The 19529-nt window shown below is 39.1% G+C and overlaps 1 protein-coding gene across 1 annotated transcript; it reads right to left on the reverse strand.

The window, feature by feature from the left end:
• Nucleotides 1-5209: 5209 nt before the first annotated feature.
• grxcr2 (glutaredoxin and cysteine rich domain containing 2) lies at nucleotides 5210-17584 on the reverse strand. Its single transcript, XM_084730359.1, has 5 exons — nucleotides 17228-17584; nucleotides 16609-16792; nucleotides 14428-14537; nucleotides 10239-10466; nucleotides 5210-6418 (listed from the first exon to the last, which is right to left on the reverse strand). The coding sequence occupies exons 1-5, from the start codon at nucleotides 17282-17284 to the stop codon at nucleotides 6245-6247; spliced, it is 753 nt and encodes a 250-aa protein (XP_084586485.1). The 5' UTR covers nucleotides 17285-17584; the 3' UTR covers nucleotides 5210-6244.
• Between the last annotated feature and the right edge of the window lie 1945 nt (nucleotides 17585-19529).

A 19529-nucleotide genomic window follows, 5' to 3' on the forward strand; every position in this document is an offset into this window, starting at 1 on the left:
GTCTACTGCTGCTTCAGTTGTTTAGTTTTTTTGTGTTTTTGTGTGACTTTGGTAAATCCAAATAAACCTTTTACAACAACAAAGTCACACATCAACACAAAAAAAGTAAATGATTGAGGCAGCGGTAGACTATAGTGACTCCCATGTTCTGCAAGGTAAAATTGCTGACTTCATCCATGGAGTTTCATTGGTTTGAAGAACCGATTTGCCATATATATAGAAGCAGTTTCCTGTCAGAAAAGGCTGTGTGACAGGAAAGTAAAGTGGCACTAATATTTTAATTAAATAATTCTGCTGATCCCGTCCACCGCAGTAGGCTACATTGCTTGGCTTCCAACACCAGGACTCCTGCTGCTATTGCAGGTTATACACTGGCCAAGGATAAGTACCTCATACAGCCCAAAATTCAATTAATCACAACTATCCCTTTCAGTCAAACAAAGTATCCACACTGGGTCACAGCTCTCAGACTTTGTTAAACAGAGCAGGCATCTTTTCATCAAAAAGCCGTTTTTCATTATTTAAGCAGACCCAGACTGAGATGCATTATGTCTGTGAAGGTGAAGAGGCCAAAAAGAGGTGTGGATTATGAAAAATGGCTTCTGCAACATGAATCCTCCTAGATTTATTTTCTCCATATCCTGTCTCCCAAAGGTCTCAGTGAGGATTCTGATATTAAGCTCTTCTTGTAAACCTCTCCTGCTTAAAATCCTGCTCCTACAAATCCTTTGTTAGTAATTGGATTTTAGATGTTTTTATTTGTTGAAATATTGTTTATTAGTGATGTGATTTTGTAAATTTGAAACTAACATTTCTTCGAGAGGGATTTTTCGTCCCTTTACCATTTAGCGAGTTGTCTTTTTGTGCTGCAATTCTCTCTCTCTCTCTGTATTTAATCATTTTCTTTAAATCTGAAATACTTTTTGATTCTCCCAGGGAGAAACTATGTTACATTACAGTTGCTCCAAGAAATATATATATGTAAAATATGTGCATTCTACAACAATTAACAACTATATACATTTTTTGAAAATTGAGAGTTTCGAGGATACTGGATGATACTGGATATGCCAATGCCATAAGAAAATATGTTTTAACACTTTGTATAAATATTCAGACTTTAATTCTGTATATTCAAGTGTCATTCATTTCATATCAAACGGGTTGTACTGAATATTAACAAGGCTGTTATTTTGTCACAGAAGATAATTACAGTTTTGCTGATATTTAATCTTGAGTGTGATTTTGCTTCTGTGCAACAGTTCTACAAGCGCAAATTTATCAGTTAATAGCAATAAACAACAATAGATTATGATTTGTTTGTTTATTCAATCATTTGTGTGGCGCCTTCAACACAAATAGTTCTGCAACTTGACTGAGACAGCACTGTTGCCTAGCAACACATAAACATTTCCCTGCACACTAATGTTAGCTTGCTTTGTTGCTTTGTGTAGGTCTACTCATCATCACAGTAGAGCTCTCCTTTAGTTGTCTGGATGGATCCATAAAACTGCCTCAATATTGTATTCAGCTCCTTCTTTTGAACAGGCTGAATACTGTATGTATATTATTTTTTTTTGAGAGTCGCCCTGGTACGGACCAAACAACCTGACAAAGGCGGGTTTTGGTTTGCTTCCCAACAGACTCTGGTGCGATTTGTTTGCAAATCAAGAGGTATGCTTATCAGTGCAGGTATTTTCTCTTAAAAGGTCAAAAGCTGTTAAAGCTGCTGTTCTTGTATCCTGCTCTACTTTGTTAGATAGTCAAGTAGCAAGCTCCAAATCCTCACTGTACAAGACGCCATCTTTTTGTCCCATCTCTATGGTCTCTACCTGTTAGACATTGTAATATTAATGTGTTATTAAAACACATTATACTCTATATCAGCACTCATGGAATGCCTCTTAGGCCTAACTGTTTAATACATGTACATACTGTACAACAATGCAGAGAAATGCTGATTTCTTTTATAACTGTTTGTATTTGGTCAGCTAGTTAACCATGACATCAGCATGATGATGTACTTGGTCATGTTGGCCGTTTGCCTGATGTGTTGCCTTTTCATAATAATAAAGTTTGGGAGGTATAATCCCATGTGGAGATGCTCTCTGCCTTTACTTTCCTGCTCCTGGCCTAAATATCGGAACAGATGTGCACCCAAATACCATTCTACAACCGCAAAGTGTGTGATCTTCATGCTCCAGTGATTATCTTTCTATATTTGCCCGAATTCCCCTTTCCTGAGCCAAGAGTATTTAGTGTAGCACTTGTGTGTTTTTACCTGCTCCCTTATCAGTCCAGCTCCTGCGGGATAAAGGAGGCCAAAAACAGTCCTGTGATTTTCCATCACTTTGGCTCCCGTGTGGAATACCGAGTGAGAATGGGAGCTGACATGATAAAGTTAAAAAGCTCGGTTTTAACTCCACTATGGGTGGTGGGTGTTTTAGAGAAAGAGAGAAAGAAAGTAAAATGAAAAAAAAAGAGACTGTAGCTTTAGGTTCCTCCTCTCATCCCAGAAATAGCAGGCATTTGATTGCTGATGGGGCTTTTGGCCAGTCCGCTGATAAGCCATATAGTCTGCTCTTTAACTGAGTGTGAGGCTATCTAAAGTAATAAGACAAAACTAATGGAAATGCCAGTACAAAGATAGGTATAGGGGCAGGGATAGTGGGCTGTAATGGCCTGGGGGGCTTGTTCTCGAGTGACTTTGGGCCACCACCGACACCTTAGGGGATGTGGTCAGTGCTCTCCACTGCACACTGATTTTGATTGATCATCTTTGCCTTGCAGCATAAGGATAGTGGTGAAAAATGCCATATCAGCAGCCACTGCAAAATATCCTATGTCTCAGCTGGGTTCATATCTGATTACAGGGTAGGCAGGCATATTAGAAGGGCTATACCTGTTTTGAAAAAAATAAAAAAATAAAAGAAAATTGCTAACTCCGCCTACAACCAGAGGAGGCAAAAATACACACATTCTTTACTCAAGGTGAAGTACAGATATTTGATTTAGACTAAAGAAGTTGAAGCACTGATGAAAAACAACACATACTGTGTAGTTAACATTATTATCTAATGTTTAAACCTTACTGGGAAAAAATAATGCTATTTTATAATGGATAAATGTAATCTGCATGTGGATGTTACCACATACAAAATGCATAATTGCATGAAGGTGATCAGCCAGAGCTGAAAATAGCAGTTTTAATAATTTTAATACTATTACAACCATTTACTATTGAGGCGATATGTTTTAATTTTGTTTTTCCTTTTCTGTTAAACCATCCTGAAATGGGATCATACAAAACATTGTGGTTGATTGCAGCTGATTTGAGGTGTAATGACTACGAGGTAATGACTAGGAATTATGCAGCATGCTGCATTTGTCTTTATTGTTATGTTTCATTTAGTTTTCAAGCTGGGAACGCACAAACAAACATTCCTAACCCACTGTGAAAACACATCAAACGTTTAAGGAATGACTTTCACACACTACAGTCGCAGACGTTGGCTTTTGAATTATGATGCAGCTCTGACGGCAGGAACATTTTCAGATTTATCCAGATTATAGCCATAAAAATCAAACATTTGATAATGTTTGATATGATCGCGACAGTTCTGACTGATGTAAGGCTCCGTGAGGAAGCATGACTGATGCACACTGCAAGGAAACATAAGATGGATGTCTAGGAGCTTCAGTATTTCTATGGACTAGAATTCCTGGATGTCTGTGATTACATTCACAGTCAACAGTTAGCCTAATACCCAAAATAGCCTAATATTGGTGTTGCACAAAACTTCAAACTATAGCAAATACATAAAAAGGTCTGCCCAAAGGCATTTATCAGTTTCTGACTAGGAAAGAATCTAATTCCTGAAATCTATGCTATCTCTGAATAATTGTCTTCTTAATCAAATCACAAACATTTAGGCTACTCTTTGTGAAGACCCTTTTGATAACCAATAACTAATTCACTGAGCCTCCTCTGAAACTGTTCCCCATGGGAGGTCCGCCTCCCACTTTAAAAACCTCTGCTCCAAATCATCACTTATGATCCACTAGAAGTGTGCACTGCATTGTGGTGTCTGTGGAGTGTCCATATTTGCAGAGATCCTGCCCTCTATTTTCTTATTTTCTCATTATTTTTGCCATATTCATGATAATTCTGAGCACCAGCCTGTTTGGCAGTGGTGTTAAGCCCCCAGCCAATAACAGCACACGGGTTGCGAGGTCAGGACCCTATCAAAACGTAGCAATCAAAGAGGTTTAAATCGCTGTCTCTACTCACAGACAGGCAGAGCAGACTGAGGAAACAGCAACAGGATGAGGGTTTGCTTTGGCTGCATTCACACAAAATCTGGCATTGTGCAGAGGCACGATGTCCGTCGCCGCCTGGGCCTCTCATCACCCCGTCCACATCTGTCGTCCTTCCAAGGAGCAGGCAGCCAGGCAGGCCAGTGGATCTGCGGTTGCAGGCACTGCTGGCATCATATTTGACCCCCATTTGTCTGGGCCTCATCCCACTAGGACGCCCCTATCTCCACCTCCCTCTCAACTTGTGGTTTAGAATGTGACCATTTTGAGACAATCAGAAAATAAAGTTTTATTTCTTTAATTAACTGCTTTGTTCTCAATTGTTAAGCCAGGGAGGAGGGGCCAACTTTTAAATGTGCATTTACAAACAGCAACTGACAAATCCTGCATATTCTACATTTAGTTGATGTGGACATATCTGTGTGTTATTGATGTTATATGCTAATCTTGTGTTAATAACCCAACACAAAACAAATAGAGCAGAATCTATACTTTCAAACAGCAGTTGCTGGACACAATAAATGAAGAGACATTGAAAATTAATCAAGTGTTTTATTTCATTCATATAACAAAACTCTGTGGATGAAGCTCTGAAACAAGTTGGAATGGCGATAACCTGAGAATTAGATTATTAATTAAAGACATCATCTTAATCGTCATCATTTAACCTCCTGAGCAGGCCTACAGTACAACTGTCAGTTATTTACCCGTTCTCCTTTTCTTACAATCTCTATTTCTAACTCTTTCATAATAAAAAAGGGCTTAAAGAAATAGTTCAGATTATCTGAAGTGAGGTTCTATGTGGTACTCCCAGTTTGGGGAAGCAGAGAACAGTACCAGCACGGAAGCTAATCAATTAACTGCTGTTGACAGGTTCAGCAAAAAAATGTGTTAAAAAACTGTTTAATATATATTTAGAGTATTTCCACTACTTTACCTTGGCATTAGACAGCCTTTTACAACGGGAAACTACTGTTAGACCAGTACTCTGCTGCTTCTCCAGACTGTGGGCACGCAGACAGCCATCTACTGTAGAGAAGATGCAACAATCCCACTCCAAATAATCCAAACTATTCATTTAAAGTGATACTTCACCCAAATTCCATAGTTGTGAATGCAAAGGTAGCTTTAAAAAGCTAAACTCTCTCCTTATTAATAACAGTAGCTGCCATCAGCTTGAATTCATAATGCTAATGCACTACTTCTGTGTCGTGATTACAGTGCCTTTTACCACTGTTGGGTGGAGTACACTTTACTCAAGGATCAAATTTAATTTCTGTTGTTAAAATTTATGAAACTGTCTCCATTTGCTTCACTCACTCTCATCTCTCACTCTTTGCTTTTCTCTCTTGGCCCTGTCTTTATCTTTATCTCGGATTCTCTTTTCCCCTCTGTTTTGAAAAAAAAAAAAAAATGAAAGCATCAATTACCCTCATACAGTACATCATGCTGGGATATCAAAGACCTCATTCTTCCTACTGAATAGCGTGGAGATAGGAACAGGGCAGCGTTCCCAGCAGATGAAATAAAATGCAAAATGTTTGCATGATTTTAATTAAAATGATAACTCTGTCGTGGAACCTGGGTTTATCAGGAAGAAGCGCGCAGATGCAAAATAATGTGACAACAAAAAAGTGATTATGTGTTTGTGTTATCGCAAGCCATGTTCACTGCACACAGTAATTGTATTTTATGATTTCGTGCCCGCTGCACAGTCACAATTCCCCTTTCCAATGATGGCTTATGTTTCCTAGTAGTGCCTCGAAACACCCCACCAAGAACATTTTGGATTAGAGCAATATTGCAGCTGAGACAATTCTGACAAACCGATAGCACATCGGGCATACACTCGCTCACACAAGCTACACTCTCTCATTCACTCGCTCACTCTTTCTCTCCGCCAGACATGGGTGTCAGCCAAACAGTGCTATTTGCTGGAGCAGGACTGGCACTTCTCCAGACCATGGGGGTAGCAGGCTTGGCAACGCAGATCACTGATGGACTCATTGAAGCGGTTCGCCAGCATGGACAGCTTGCTACCGTGACACAGAGAGCAGGGAGCGCAGCCCGAACCGCCACAATGCTGGCAGCTGTCGGCCTCCTGGAGACAGAAGAAACGCTTTAGAGGAGAGACGAGGAGGAGGAGGAGGAGGTGAACGAGAGGAACTGTAAGGTCAGGCAAAGGGTACACTCTTAGAAATAAGACTTCCAAAAGGGTTCTTCCTGAAGGGATGAGGTTCTACCGAGGACCATTTTCTTCTGAAGAACCCTTCTTTAAAGACATGGTTTGTCAAGCATTCTTTGTAAGATTATGGGTTCCATTAAGAACGCTTTTCATCCAAAGAACAATTCCCTTGGAATAAACCCTTGGAATATAAATAGGTTCTTGGTAGAACCCCGTGAGTGTGTTCTAGTTAAAACCCTTGTAATATAAAAAGCTTCTCGGTACAACCCCCTGGGTGGTTCCTTGATAAAACTCTGGGTTTAAGTTAATACTTTTGGAATTTAAAGAGGTTCTCAGAGAACCATCTGAGTGCGTTCTGGATAAATTCCTTGGAATATAAAAAGGTTTTCAGTGGAATAGGACCCTATCCAGGGTTCCACCATTCTATGTATCTGGATAGAAGCCCCAGAGAGCATTCTAGGTGGAACCAATACACCACAGAAGAGTTCTCTGTAGAATCTCTGAGGGTTTTGGGGTGAAATCTTTCACAACTGATTCTAGGTATGACCCTTTATGTTGGGTTCTTGGTAGAACTCTCTGTATGGGTTCCAAGTGTAATTTATAAAAGGTTCTAACAGAAACCAGAAACCAAATTCTCCTCAGGGAACCAGACTTTATTGAAGCACTTTGATTTCTAAGAGTGCAGAGAGGAGAGGAGGAGTTTGGAAAGGTTAAGAAAAACTTAAATGGGGAATTTGAACAACAAGGGAAAACATTTGACAGCCATATCTTAACAACAGCTGTATATTATGTATTTAAATGTCAAATGCATCAATAATCTATAATGTAACATTTCACAGTTCCACATATTCCTAATTTTTACCCTGCAACTGTTTCTAAACTGATTAACTTGCAACACGTTTTGCCAGTCCATTAACAGCAAACATTAATAGAGCTATCTGCTTTAACTGGCCAGCCTGCTGGCAAACACTAAACAACCTTAACGACACAGGCCGAGAGGATTTTTCCAGCATTATTTATAATCAAACGCCTTTGGTAAGTAGCTGTGTTACTGGATAATGTACAGCCAGCCAGTCATTTTTACAGCCAGCTGGTCATTACCGCGAAATTTACAATAACGAGCAGATGCCTGTAGATTATGGACGAGACGAGGGGTGGATAGGAACAGAAGACATGCATTGAGGTTGTGTTTGAATCTTTACAGACTACTGGATGTCTTAAAGGGATAGTTTGGATTTTCTGAGGTCATATGAGGTTCTTATGGTAGATGGCGGTTGCCACACCCCAGTTTGGAGAAGCAGCAGGAGTATCGGTGTAGGAAACTAAGTAGGGGTTTGTATCTGACTGAGACCGATTCAATTCATATCTCGATACATGTTCAAAAGTACAATATATCTTAGAAATTTTCAAATGGCCAATGATTTGGTTCGATACGAGTCAGCCCTGTTACAATACGATACGATATGATGCAACTCAAGACCATGCAATGTGTTAACATTTTGATTCAACTAATGCTACATTTGTAGAGTGCTTTCAGTTGCAAAAAGAAATCCTGATAGTTTTACTAAATATAGAGAAAGAGACATTACAATGATGTTAACAACTTATAATGAGTCTCATGTGTAAATGAGATCCTGTAGCCTAAATGAGAATCAAACTTTAACAAACTTTGAACAAACTTTAAAACTGTTTAAAATATCAGTATTTTTGCAGTAAAAGGATGTGCTGCTCTGTTTCATATGAAGAGTACTGTGGTTCTGATCAGAGTAGAGGAACAGCAATGCTCTGTGTGACCTGCAGTCACAGTGACATGACGTCTCTGTGGGTCAGACTCGTGGCTCCGTACTCCGCTGTCTGACATGTTTTGCATAAATCATTTGCAGCAGCGTTTCTCATCTTTCTTATAAAACCCAAAACTTGTTGTACACTTGCGTGTTATGAAAGTTTGGCGGTGCGACGCAGTTCAGTGTCACTTCTGTCGCTGTTTTCGGCGCGGTCTGTTTTGATGAAATGAAGCGGAGACAGAGGAGAGGGAGGAGGGAGCGCTTGTTTTATGTGAGCGCAGCAGCAGGCGTCCAGCGAGGCAGGAGGAGAGAGAAAACAAAGGAAAATTACAATGGCAGCTCCTTCATGCCAAAAATGAAATATATGCATGTCCAATGAGAAGTATCGAATCATGTTCAGCTTTTTACCGATACACGCCATCCGAACTGATGCACAGTCTGATGCATCGGATGCATGAGTGAATTGCTACACCCCTAAAACTAAGCAATGTACTGGTATAGACAGGGTCAGAAACAAGACATATTTTAGCCACCGAAAAACAGTATAAGATTAAGTGTACACTATATTTAGAATATTTTTAATATTTTTCTGTCACACCACTTTTTCCAATGGGAAACTGGCATTTTCTAGGTCAAATGTTGCTCTCTCCAAAACTACTACTGTTTTGGCAAAAACAATAATTTTACCTTGCAGAAGGTGGGAGTTATACATCTACTGCTGCCTCAATCAGTTAGTTTGTTTGTGTTATTGTGGAGGGTTTCCTTTAGGAGTTCCAACATAAAGTAAAAGAGATAGACAGCTTGGTAATGCATTGTAGAACGCTTCAGAAGAAAATTCTCTTTAAATGTAAAACTTGTTTAAAACTCAAAGTGTTTTCAACAGTTTCCTTGATTGAAAGTGAGAAAGGTATTATTGAGTTTGGAGAATCATTTTGTTAAGACTGCTCAAATACTGAGTAACCAAACATTCTTACCCTTTGCAGCTGAAATGCAACACAAACAGGAAGTGAAAATGTTCAATTATGATTCAATGTGGTCCCTGGTTGGCAAACTGCATTGTTGCAATTTCACAAGTTCACAAGGCAAAATCTGCACACAAGCTTTTTTCTGTTAACAAAAGTTAATGATTTGGCTTAGGGCATCTAAACCTACATTTGTTTCAGCTTCACATGGGGTTAGTTACAATATTGCTGTTGCAGCAGTCCAGATTGTTGCAATAGTTACACAACTTGAGCACATAAATAGGGCTTAATAAATAAAATAATAAGAGTTTAAATCTAATTCTGTGTTAGAAATTAAGACAGTTAAAAATTACCTACCTTGGGAGTGTGGGCAACAAAGACAAAGATGATAAAGAGGAGAGAGTAACAAATAGGAGTGAGATTGCCAAATAATGAAAAAAAAAAAGCTGAGAATGAACTTTTTTTCTGGAGGCAGAGAAAATGAGAAAATAACGAGAGAGGTGAGAAAGAAATGGAGGGAGTGAGAGAAAGAGAACAGTAATCAGCCGAGGAGGTGAGAGGGAGGGGATAATAGTGAGCTGGGTATCCTTGCAGGAAGGCAAGTGGCAGGCAAATGCTGCAAGGGCAGAGTAAAACTGTGGACTCATCAGTATCTGTTCACAGTTGACAGATAACACTATAGGACAATGGGAAGGGAGTTGTTACAGCAGGAGGGGGCAACGGGAAAAGAAAAGAGAAGGGGCAGTTACAAGGAAACACAGAGGAGACTGTGGGATGAGAATAAACATCCCTCTGTGAACGTTTACAAATTACAACAATATGGCTGCACACAGTTATTCTCTTAAAAGCAAGATAAAGTGAAGGAAGGGTGGCTGAGGACAGAGAAAAGGAGAAGGAGGGAGGACATGGTGAGAGTGAGAGTACCAAGAAGGAACAGGGTGATAAAAACTCTACCACTCCACTGAGAATAATTTGGCCAAGCATCATTACCTTGGCCTCTGTGTCGCTGAGCTGTTTCTCCTCCTTCTCCTCCCCGTCTTGTGTACAAAGAGCTTTAGCCCTCCTCCTGCTCCCCTTCTCCCTGGCCTTTGGGTATCCCTCCAAGTCCACAAGAGGCACTGTGTGGTGCCGCAGTGTTTCGGGCTTTCTGGGTGGCGCTCTAATGATGCGCAGATTGCTGGTGTAGATTATTATTTTGCCAAAGTCCAACACTGAGGACTGAAGGAGACAGAAAATGTCAGTTAACCCAGCTACTGGTTAATAATATCGTCTGGCACATGCTAACGTGAAGTATTTTAATTAGCCTCTCCTTGTGTTGGATATTTCCTATGTTTCCTGGATTTCTTTCCAACAACTCTGAGAGAGAGCGTGCCCACATTTAGCTGTGGGCTGAATGTGTGGGTGAGAAGAGGTTTTCTACTTGAATGCAGCTGAAGAGTCACACCCCTTGTGCAAAACACAACATGCTTTGTAGCTGTTTTCTGGTCTATTGAGGATTCTGGTGATGGAGACACTGGAAACAACAGTAATTCTTCTTTTAACACAGATTTCATGCTTTATGATTATCAAGAGTCTACAGAAAATCTCTTGATCTCTGATAAGAGCAAAAATATGGGGTCCATTGATATTTTAAAGTGTTTATATTGAATTTAACTTGACTTATGCTATCTGTGTTTGGTTGCCCATAGGAATGAAACAGCTAAGATGGTTCTGAGATTACTCATCTATCAGTAGCAGTAACTATACTGTTGTATAGTGTTTTTCTCCATTCTGTATTGTCATATCAATTTTCCATGTGTCCCATTCTTGTGATTGCAGTATCTCAACACCTTGATGGAATTTCTTCAAACTTGGCACAAATGTCCACTTCAATTCAAGGACGAACTCATCAGATTTTGATGGTCAGAAATCAAAGGTCAAAGTCACTGTGATCTCATGTCCATCTCGTTCTCGTGAACAACAAATCTCAAAAATGCCTGACCAAAAAATATTCTCAGATTTGGCACAAATGTACACTTGGACTAAAGGATGAACTTGATTACAATTTAGAGGTCAAAGGTCAAGGTCATTCTGACCTCACAAAACATTCGTTCATATGCTAATTAAGACAACATTTCACACACATACTTAATGGGATAAAACGACGAAGTGATAACAGTTTACATCCTAAAGGTCAAAGGTGAACTTCAGTGTGACATCATAATGTTCAGCTCTCTATCAGTCCTTTGTACTCTGTAAAAATAGTCTGAGTGAAAACGGCATGTTTCTCACTGGAAATTATCCACTGAAATCTTATATATCAATATTAAATTTCTTCAAAGTCCTCACTACATTTATTCTGAAAAGACATGGATGTACACTGCAACTTGATTGGTCGGTGGAGGCATACAACTATGTGGCAGTAATTATAGTCTTTAAGCAACATCCTCATTGTTACTTATTAGATGCATTGTACCAGATATAACTAAAAGCTTATTTTGATCTGTAGTCCCTGGGCAGATGCCACCACTGATACACAGGTTACAGAGTAAGAAGACTTATTATAGTAAAACAAAACCTTACACTTACACACAAAGAACGCCATTTAAAAAAAAAGAAATAGGAAACAAAACAACCCCCTTGACACAGACAACTAAAGTACAATATTAAATTCCCACAAGGGCACACACCCTCAGCAGATCCAACACCGGCAGAAAAGATAATTCATCAGCACACGAAATTACAAATCAAACTCAGGGCCTACAGACCTGTTTGTCCTTCAACCATGTTTTCAAACTAACTTCAGAATATACTGCTCTGTCTGATGCTCAGTGGTAGAGAGCTGCACATCCCTGCTGTCTTAACTGAGAAGCAGTTTTTGTGAAAATGTTGTAGACCAAAATTTAACATAACAGTCCTCTCTAGAGGAAGCTCTTTTTATCCTTGAGTCAGCCCTAAATCTTATTACAAACTGTTTAGGAGGTTGTGGTTTTAAATTTTTGAATGGTCTTGTATAATAAACCAACATTTGACACACACAAAAAAAAAATCAAATTACAAAAGATTATGCTTTTAAACTGTATTACAATAATGGGTTATGTTTTTTTCATGATTCTCATTGCTTGCTTATATACCCTATGAAGTGACCAATAAGTGCAATAATGTACTATTTGTATGAGACTAGGTTGTAATACAGTATGATATCATTTCATGCATGAACAGTTTTGCTGCATCTGTACTTATTTGATTTTTTTGGTATTGATTTTGAAATTTGTGCAATGTGTTTTTAAAGGTTAGACTGCTATCATTTATTACACCTAAGTATCTAACATGTAAATCATCTTGTATCTTCTATCCTTTTACAATAATTTCAGGAGAACGGGAGTTGCCTCATCTAATGGAAAAAACAAAACAAAACTGCAACTGTTTTGGACATATTCAATGTCAAGCATGAAAAAATCATCCAATCTGCGACTTTCTCCATATCTCCTGTATGCAAGGATGCAGTTCGTGGTTTAGAATTCGCATGCACATAAATTGGTGTGTCGTCTGCATACTTTAAAATATTAACTTGACATAAAAAACAGGAGTCTCCTGGATAATGTAATGAGCCTCTGTTTATGTAAGGATGTCAGTCTTGTTTGCATGGCGGACAGCTCAAAATACGACAGTACCCATGAGCCTCAGCTGCTGCTGCCATGGAGAGGAAGCCAGGCAGGGAGATGAATCATAGCGGTAGAAAATACAGGAGCTTTGCTGTCACAGCAACAAAGCAAGACACCACAGCTGCTGAGAGCACTTTAAAAGTGAACTCATTTAAGTTGCTCTCAATTAGCGGCACACCTAACAGAATTTTAAGCTCTCTGAGACTTCTGTCATTTTCTGGTCCATACATGGTTTCTCGAACTTTTTAAATTGATGTGATAAGTTGCATTTAAAAAACATTTAGAAAGTAAACCAAGATAAAGAACTTTTTTTCAGTGAAACTGTCTTATCATAAAACAGAGAGAGAGCACTGACGTCATATAGGGAGGAACTCATTAGGCCTCGTACAGTAGGGGTGCTCCTCTAGGACCACCGTGCCATCTTTTCAGTAATGCCCTTAAAGGATAAACTAAATCCAGATTTCTGTTTTCAACTGATAAATGTGATAAATACTGGCCTCGGTCACCAGGGCCAAGCGTGCCTTTGTTTAGAGGATAAAAGAATGAAACTGACACTAAGCCAGCAGGCGATGTAGCTGACCTCCCTCTCAGCCTGCTGCACTAATGAAGCCACTGCCACAGCGGCTCAGTAACACTGGCTTTTCCCTGTCAGATGAACAATTTTGTTGCTGTTATTATTCCACTTCAATTGTTGTACAATTTCCACTGAGCAGCGTGCTGTTGATGCTTTAATTACCCAAGGATTCTTCCCATTTTCTATTTTAAGTCTTGATTGCTTGTTGTGTTCTAAAGATGTATGAATTAATCATTAAATTACTTTGTGTTGGCTGGTAATTGTGTTTATTGTGTGTATATTTTGGTACGTCTGTTTGCTTTTCAGCATATGTAGACTAGCTCTGTGGGGTATGAAAAAGAAACACAGACTCTTCCAAGAAGATGTGATACTTTCTTATTATAATTCCCTTTATGTAACTATCCAAAGAGACGTTGCATAGTGATCATGTTCCAAAATTAGTTATTTACCATTCAACGGGTGTCAGATGCACAAAAACATAATTTTAAGGTGTTAACTTATTTTTGTGTGGGTTTTGTTTGAAATAGCAGACAATAATTCTAGGCATCACATCCATATGTAAGTAAATGAGTCGAACTGAAAATATTTCTCTTGATTTAGAGCAGAACAAGAAAGATAAAATGCATGAATCCGAGATGTTCGCACGGATGCCTGCACTCCCTATAAATAATTAAGATGTAATGTTTTATTTCTATTAACAAACTGTTGTTTTTCAAGATCACAATAAAGTAAACTGTTACCATGATGGACATTTTAATAAACATTCAGCAAAATCTCATTATTTTCAATTCCAGTTCATTTCAGCTGCACTGGAGAATGAATTATGACAATTAAGAAAGGTTTTGGTACTTGACATTCAGACTGACAAATCTGACACAGCTTGTGGAAAATCTAATCAAAGCTGATCTTGATTAATATAAAAATTTAGCAAAAATAAAAACCAGTGAGCAGCCTTGCTTACTGTGGCATCTCCCTCTGCTCCCTCTGTCTGGTCTGCAGCAGCCTTGTAGCTTCCCATTCCTCTGTACACGTTTATTCTCTGGGCAATGAGCCCTGTTGGAGGATAGACACCTGGAAACAGAATAAAACATGTTGTCAGGAGTCAGGAGTGAGAACTTGTACTTGTAGATTTGAGAGTCCTGGTTTCATTCACAAACTGCATATTTCATACACATGCTTGTCTGAACTTTTGGAAGTCGTGCAAGACTACAATGGCTACACATAAGTCGCCAATCTCTACACTAACTAACTGTGATCATCCAGTAAATATTTGATGTAGGTAGCCCCATGTGGCCGCTAAGTTTTATCCTCTTACTGCGAAAATAATGTGATACTGCATGGATCTTGCACGGAGTTCTCTTTAATCAGCTTGGACTACTTTAAGCCTCCAGCACCTTAACAAAGATTTTGCCGGGTGAGGCAGTTTTCATCCTATCTATCCCCACACTGCAAGACTTCAGCAACACAACTTTATAGTTCCACAAACATCTCAGTTCCTTTGTGGTTTTTTTTCTATGAAAAACAGTGAACTCATTGCTAGCTGCTAATGTGATTGGTCAAGACAAGCGGAACAATTGAGGAAGGCTGTGTTGAGTGTTAAATTGCCTTTTCTATATTATCTTACATTTGGGCCACCAAAAGTGCACTGCCACCAAATTCAGGGGTTTGGCAGCCTGTGGCACCAACTTAGAAATATTAGCTTCCATCCCTGTCCCAGGTTAACTGTATTAGCCAGAATAGCATCCTACCTTTGGTTTTAACAAACACCACGTCTATGTATGTTTCTGAGTAAGAACTAGGAAAAATATTTTTAAAACTTCTTAACAAGCCCACTAAAGTTGCTGGGACTTGTTGCTAGGCAACAAGAGGAGACACCATGAAGTTGGTCGCAGCCAAGAAGCAGCTCGACCCATAAACTGTAAAACAGCTAATTTAATTTTTTACACTTAGGTTAACTGGTGAGCTTTGGGCATGCTGGGAGATGGATTTTGTCACCTTTGGACAGAGCTAGGTTTGCTGTTTTCTCCTTTTTCCAGTCTCCATGTTAATCTAAGCTAAGGTGCTGCTAGCAGTGGCTTCCAATTACTGTGCAAATATGAGGGTGTTATGTAATCTTCAAAATTAACTCTCTGCAACAAAGCAAATAGGTGTAATTTCCCCAATTACTCCATTAATTGCACACTACTAACTTCACACTAATTCTAACAATATTTTTTGTAAGTAGTGCAGTTTCACAACACAGTATTTAGAAAAATAAATGAAAATATATTACATTTTACCAAGCTATTTCAGCATTTCCTCTTTGAAATTGTTAATGTTATAAGTTCACAGTTTGATTGACCTCCTCAGGTACATGTTAATATAATTTCTTGCACTTTCAAAATGGTTTACTGTGGCCTGATAACATTTGCACTTAGGAATCAGCTAGATTTTATTTTAACCAGACTGCTAACTTTTTGATTTTACTAACACTAGCTGACTTGATAACTAAGATGTGTGTAAGATGTCTAAGATGTCACTTTTACAGCAACATCTTGTAACTAGGAGTGTAATTGTGAATACAGCGGTGGGTAAACTGGATAAACTACTTTACCCCCCCCTTTTTCCCGTCATTAATTGATACAGTTGATCTGAACATAGGTGGGGAAACTCTTTTCTTTTCCTTTCTACAAAACAAGCCTGGCACAGAGCATATAAGTACAGAAACAGGAATAGATTCCACTGGGTACCAAGTTTGCTTAACTGATATTGCAGCACAGAGAAAGAAAAGGGGTTTGTTTAGCTATGAGATGTTTCCCATGAAGTTTACTGTAACACTTTTTGTGTAAGCAAGTTTTTGAGCATGCTCTAACAGTATTTGATGATGATGATTTTCTGACAGTTTTCATTTGCGCACATACATGCAAACACACTGTACAGTAAAGTCTAAATCATACACTGCCATAATAATACCATGAAAGCAATAACATGCCCAGACAATTTAAGGGAAACCACACAACTGTATAGCCTAGAGAGCCAGCTACAAATAATATACACATTATTTTGGTGTTCCTGGTTACCAGCTTTCATACTGTGTAACCATCACAGTGTAGCCCTCCATATAAGGATACAGTGATGTTACACAATATTATAAAAAACCCACCCTGTTGGTCTCCCTGAGTGTCCTCAAACCCACAGAGCTGCTCCAGCTCCAGGTGGCTGGGAGGGATCTTGCGGTGAACAAAGCTGTGAGGGTACTTCTCCTCTGGACTGTCCAACTCCTGACCATCCTCATACACGTGCTTCAGCACCCGACCGCTGTAAGATGACGCAAGCTTGAACCTCACCTGTGGTTTTGAGTTGAAGGTGACATAGTGTTACTCCACTCCATTAAAGGGATTACATGCAGAAATGATACACAGGTGTGTTATACTGCATAGTGACTAAATTGCACAGCTTGCTAGCATAGAAAAGAAGAATTGTGAGTAGATGCTGTTTGATCAGAGAAGACGGGTGCAGCATTTCAACATACAAGCTAACATCCCGTCTCATTCCCTCTCTCTTTGACAACATCCAGTGTGATTTAAAGATGAGAACTATCTTCAAGCACAGCAGCGCCAGCTAGTTAATGTACAGCAAAATGCCGCTGATGTTCAAAATCATTTAAAAACAAAGCTCAGCAATGACCTGAATATGTCTCGTTCTCAGCACAGTAGCCTGTATTTGTAAAAGCACTTCAAAACCCATGAATTTGAAAGAAAGTGGTCCTGTAACTAACTCACCTTTCTGGGCTTGGTGCCTTCATAGCGCTGGTTCAGTTTTCTCTGGAGTTCCTCCATGGTGGCTGATTTAGGAGGGGACGCAGAGGGAGTGTCAGTCCATCCAAGCTCCGTACCTGGGGCGAATTGACATCAGCTGGACACCGTGGTGCCTGGTGTGATGAAAGAATGCACGGATGGATAGATGAATGAAAGATTGGATTGCTTATACAGCTTGATGGAAGAACAGGGTGGATGAGAGCCTGGCTGAGGAGCTGTGTGCAAGGAGTGGGTGGAAGACTAGATAAAGATAGAGATAAAGCTCTCTCCGTGTGTCCTGCCTCCTGAGTTTGACTGCACCTGCTGTTTTAAGGGACCACCTTTCTAGCTCCCGGCACTAAATTATTCACAGCCGGATCGTGTGTACAAAAGCGTAGTTGAGAAACCAGAAGCTCCGTCATCAAATAATTATGATCACCAGAATAGAAGGCAGTTGGAGCCTGTGTGGAGCACTGTGTGTGTGTGTGTGTTAGGAAGAGAAAGAGAGAGTGAGGCTGTGTGTGTGGGAGTTGTTTGATAGTTGTAGGACTGCCTGTCATTGGACTGGAGCCGAGTGCAAAAGTAAACGTGACACTTGATGTCTGTTGCTGTGATACTGAAAACCTTTACGTTTATGAAAATATACTTATGATGACTAAGCTTCCATGTAGGAATAATGCACAGTCTGCAGGTCATTATTGCAAAATAAACCCTGACTGGGTGATGCAAGAGGGTTTATTTTGCAATAATGGCCTGCTCACTGTAAATTATCCGTCTCACTACATGATTACTTCCCAAAAAAAATCAATGATTTGACACAAAATATTATTTTTAAAGTGATTGTATGGATTTGAAAGTGATTTTAATGCTCTTCCAGATTCTATGATTGAACTGTGTCCATAGCAACGGTCTGTTCTTCATAGCAACGGTCTGTTAAAGAGAAATGCCAGACCTTAGAATGTTGTAATTGACCAATCAGAATCAAGTATTTAACAGGGCTAGAACCATCTGTGAAAGATTTCACACAAGGTTTTTTTGGAACTCTTGTTTCTAAGAGTGTTGTGGCTGAATATGTGTTTCTGTGTGTACTAGATGTGTCCTACTTGAGCAGTAAAACTTCAGTCTTCATGACTCAGTGGAGTCTGAGTCAGTCTCTTTGAAAGTCGAATCTGAAGAGTATCTGTCATTGTATCTCAGGTATGTAAAATATATTTGAAAAAGTAAGGTTTTCACAGACCAGAGAATGTCTGAGGACTTTCCTCCAGCAGAAAATGTTCAGGGACCTTGTCTAGAACCCAAGAAGGTTCAAAGACAAATCAAACAGATTTATATCACAAATTCCAGTCCTTTAGATAACACAGACAACACATGAGAAAGGTACGTTCAGTAAAACTGAGGTGAACCACACCAAAACTTATCTGTACCATACAATATTTTATGGATGTACCATATGGTTGCCAAGTAAAATTCAGTAAGACTGATATCTGCATCATTTCCTAGTTTAAAATACTGGGGGGAATAATAACAAAAATAACATAAAAATATTTCAACTTTTGTCAAAAGAATAGAGAAAAAAAAAACAATTTAATTCATACAAAATTCTTTCAATTTAAGTAAATCATGTTAAGTGTAAAATCAAAGTTTTTTCTCCTGTCCTAATCCTACAGTGTAATTACTTGAACTGATGAGTCACACAATAAGTGTTTCACTAAATCACCACGTGCTAAGCGTTTCCTGTCTAGTGTAATTGCTTTAATTATTTCGTAAATTATGTGTCGTTAGTTTGTATTTAACTAGCAATTATGTACTACTTAGTGTGACTAATTTGGACAGTTACCACACATTAAACACAGTATAAAGACTCATGGTGCGGTGTGGGAATATTCACTTTGCTTTAAGTATGGCCTAAAATAATGTACACGTGTACACACACACGTGTATATATATATGGCTGCCAAATATACACTTCTCAAAAGCAATTTTAATGTGTGATCGAAGACAAAAGCCACAGTCCTCATTCTGTCCAGAAAATAATTCCAGTTCAGCTGAAGCTAATATGAGGATTCAACAATCTAAGTTAAAAATGTCAGGTGAGATCTTCCCAAATTCCTTCTTTTTGTAACCATTTCTCACTTCCTTAGCAAGAAACATGGAAACATTTGTCCAGCAGTGGATTCAACAGATTAGCACACTTTAAAGAGAAAGAAGAGCATCGGGCTTGATGGATTTTGACTCAAATGATCGTTCCGTTGCACTTGATTGCAGCATTAGAAGGAAAAGCACACGT

The sequence above is a fragment of the Lutjanus erythropterus genome, chromosome 11 (genome assembly GCF_056507025.1).
Source record: "Lutjanus erythropterus isolate fLutEry1 chromosome 11, fLutEry1.hap2, whole genome shotgun sequence".
NCBI lineage: Eukaryota > Metazoa > Chordata > Actinopteri > Lutjaniformes > Lutjanidae > Lutjanus > Lutjanus erythropterus.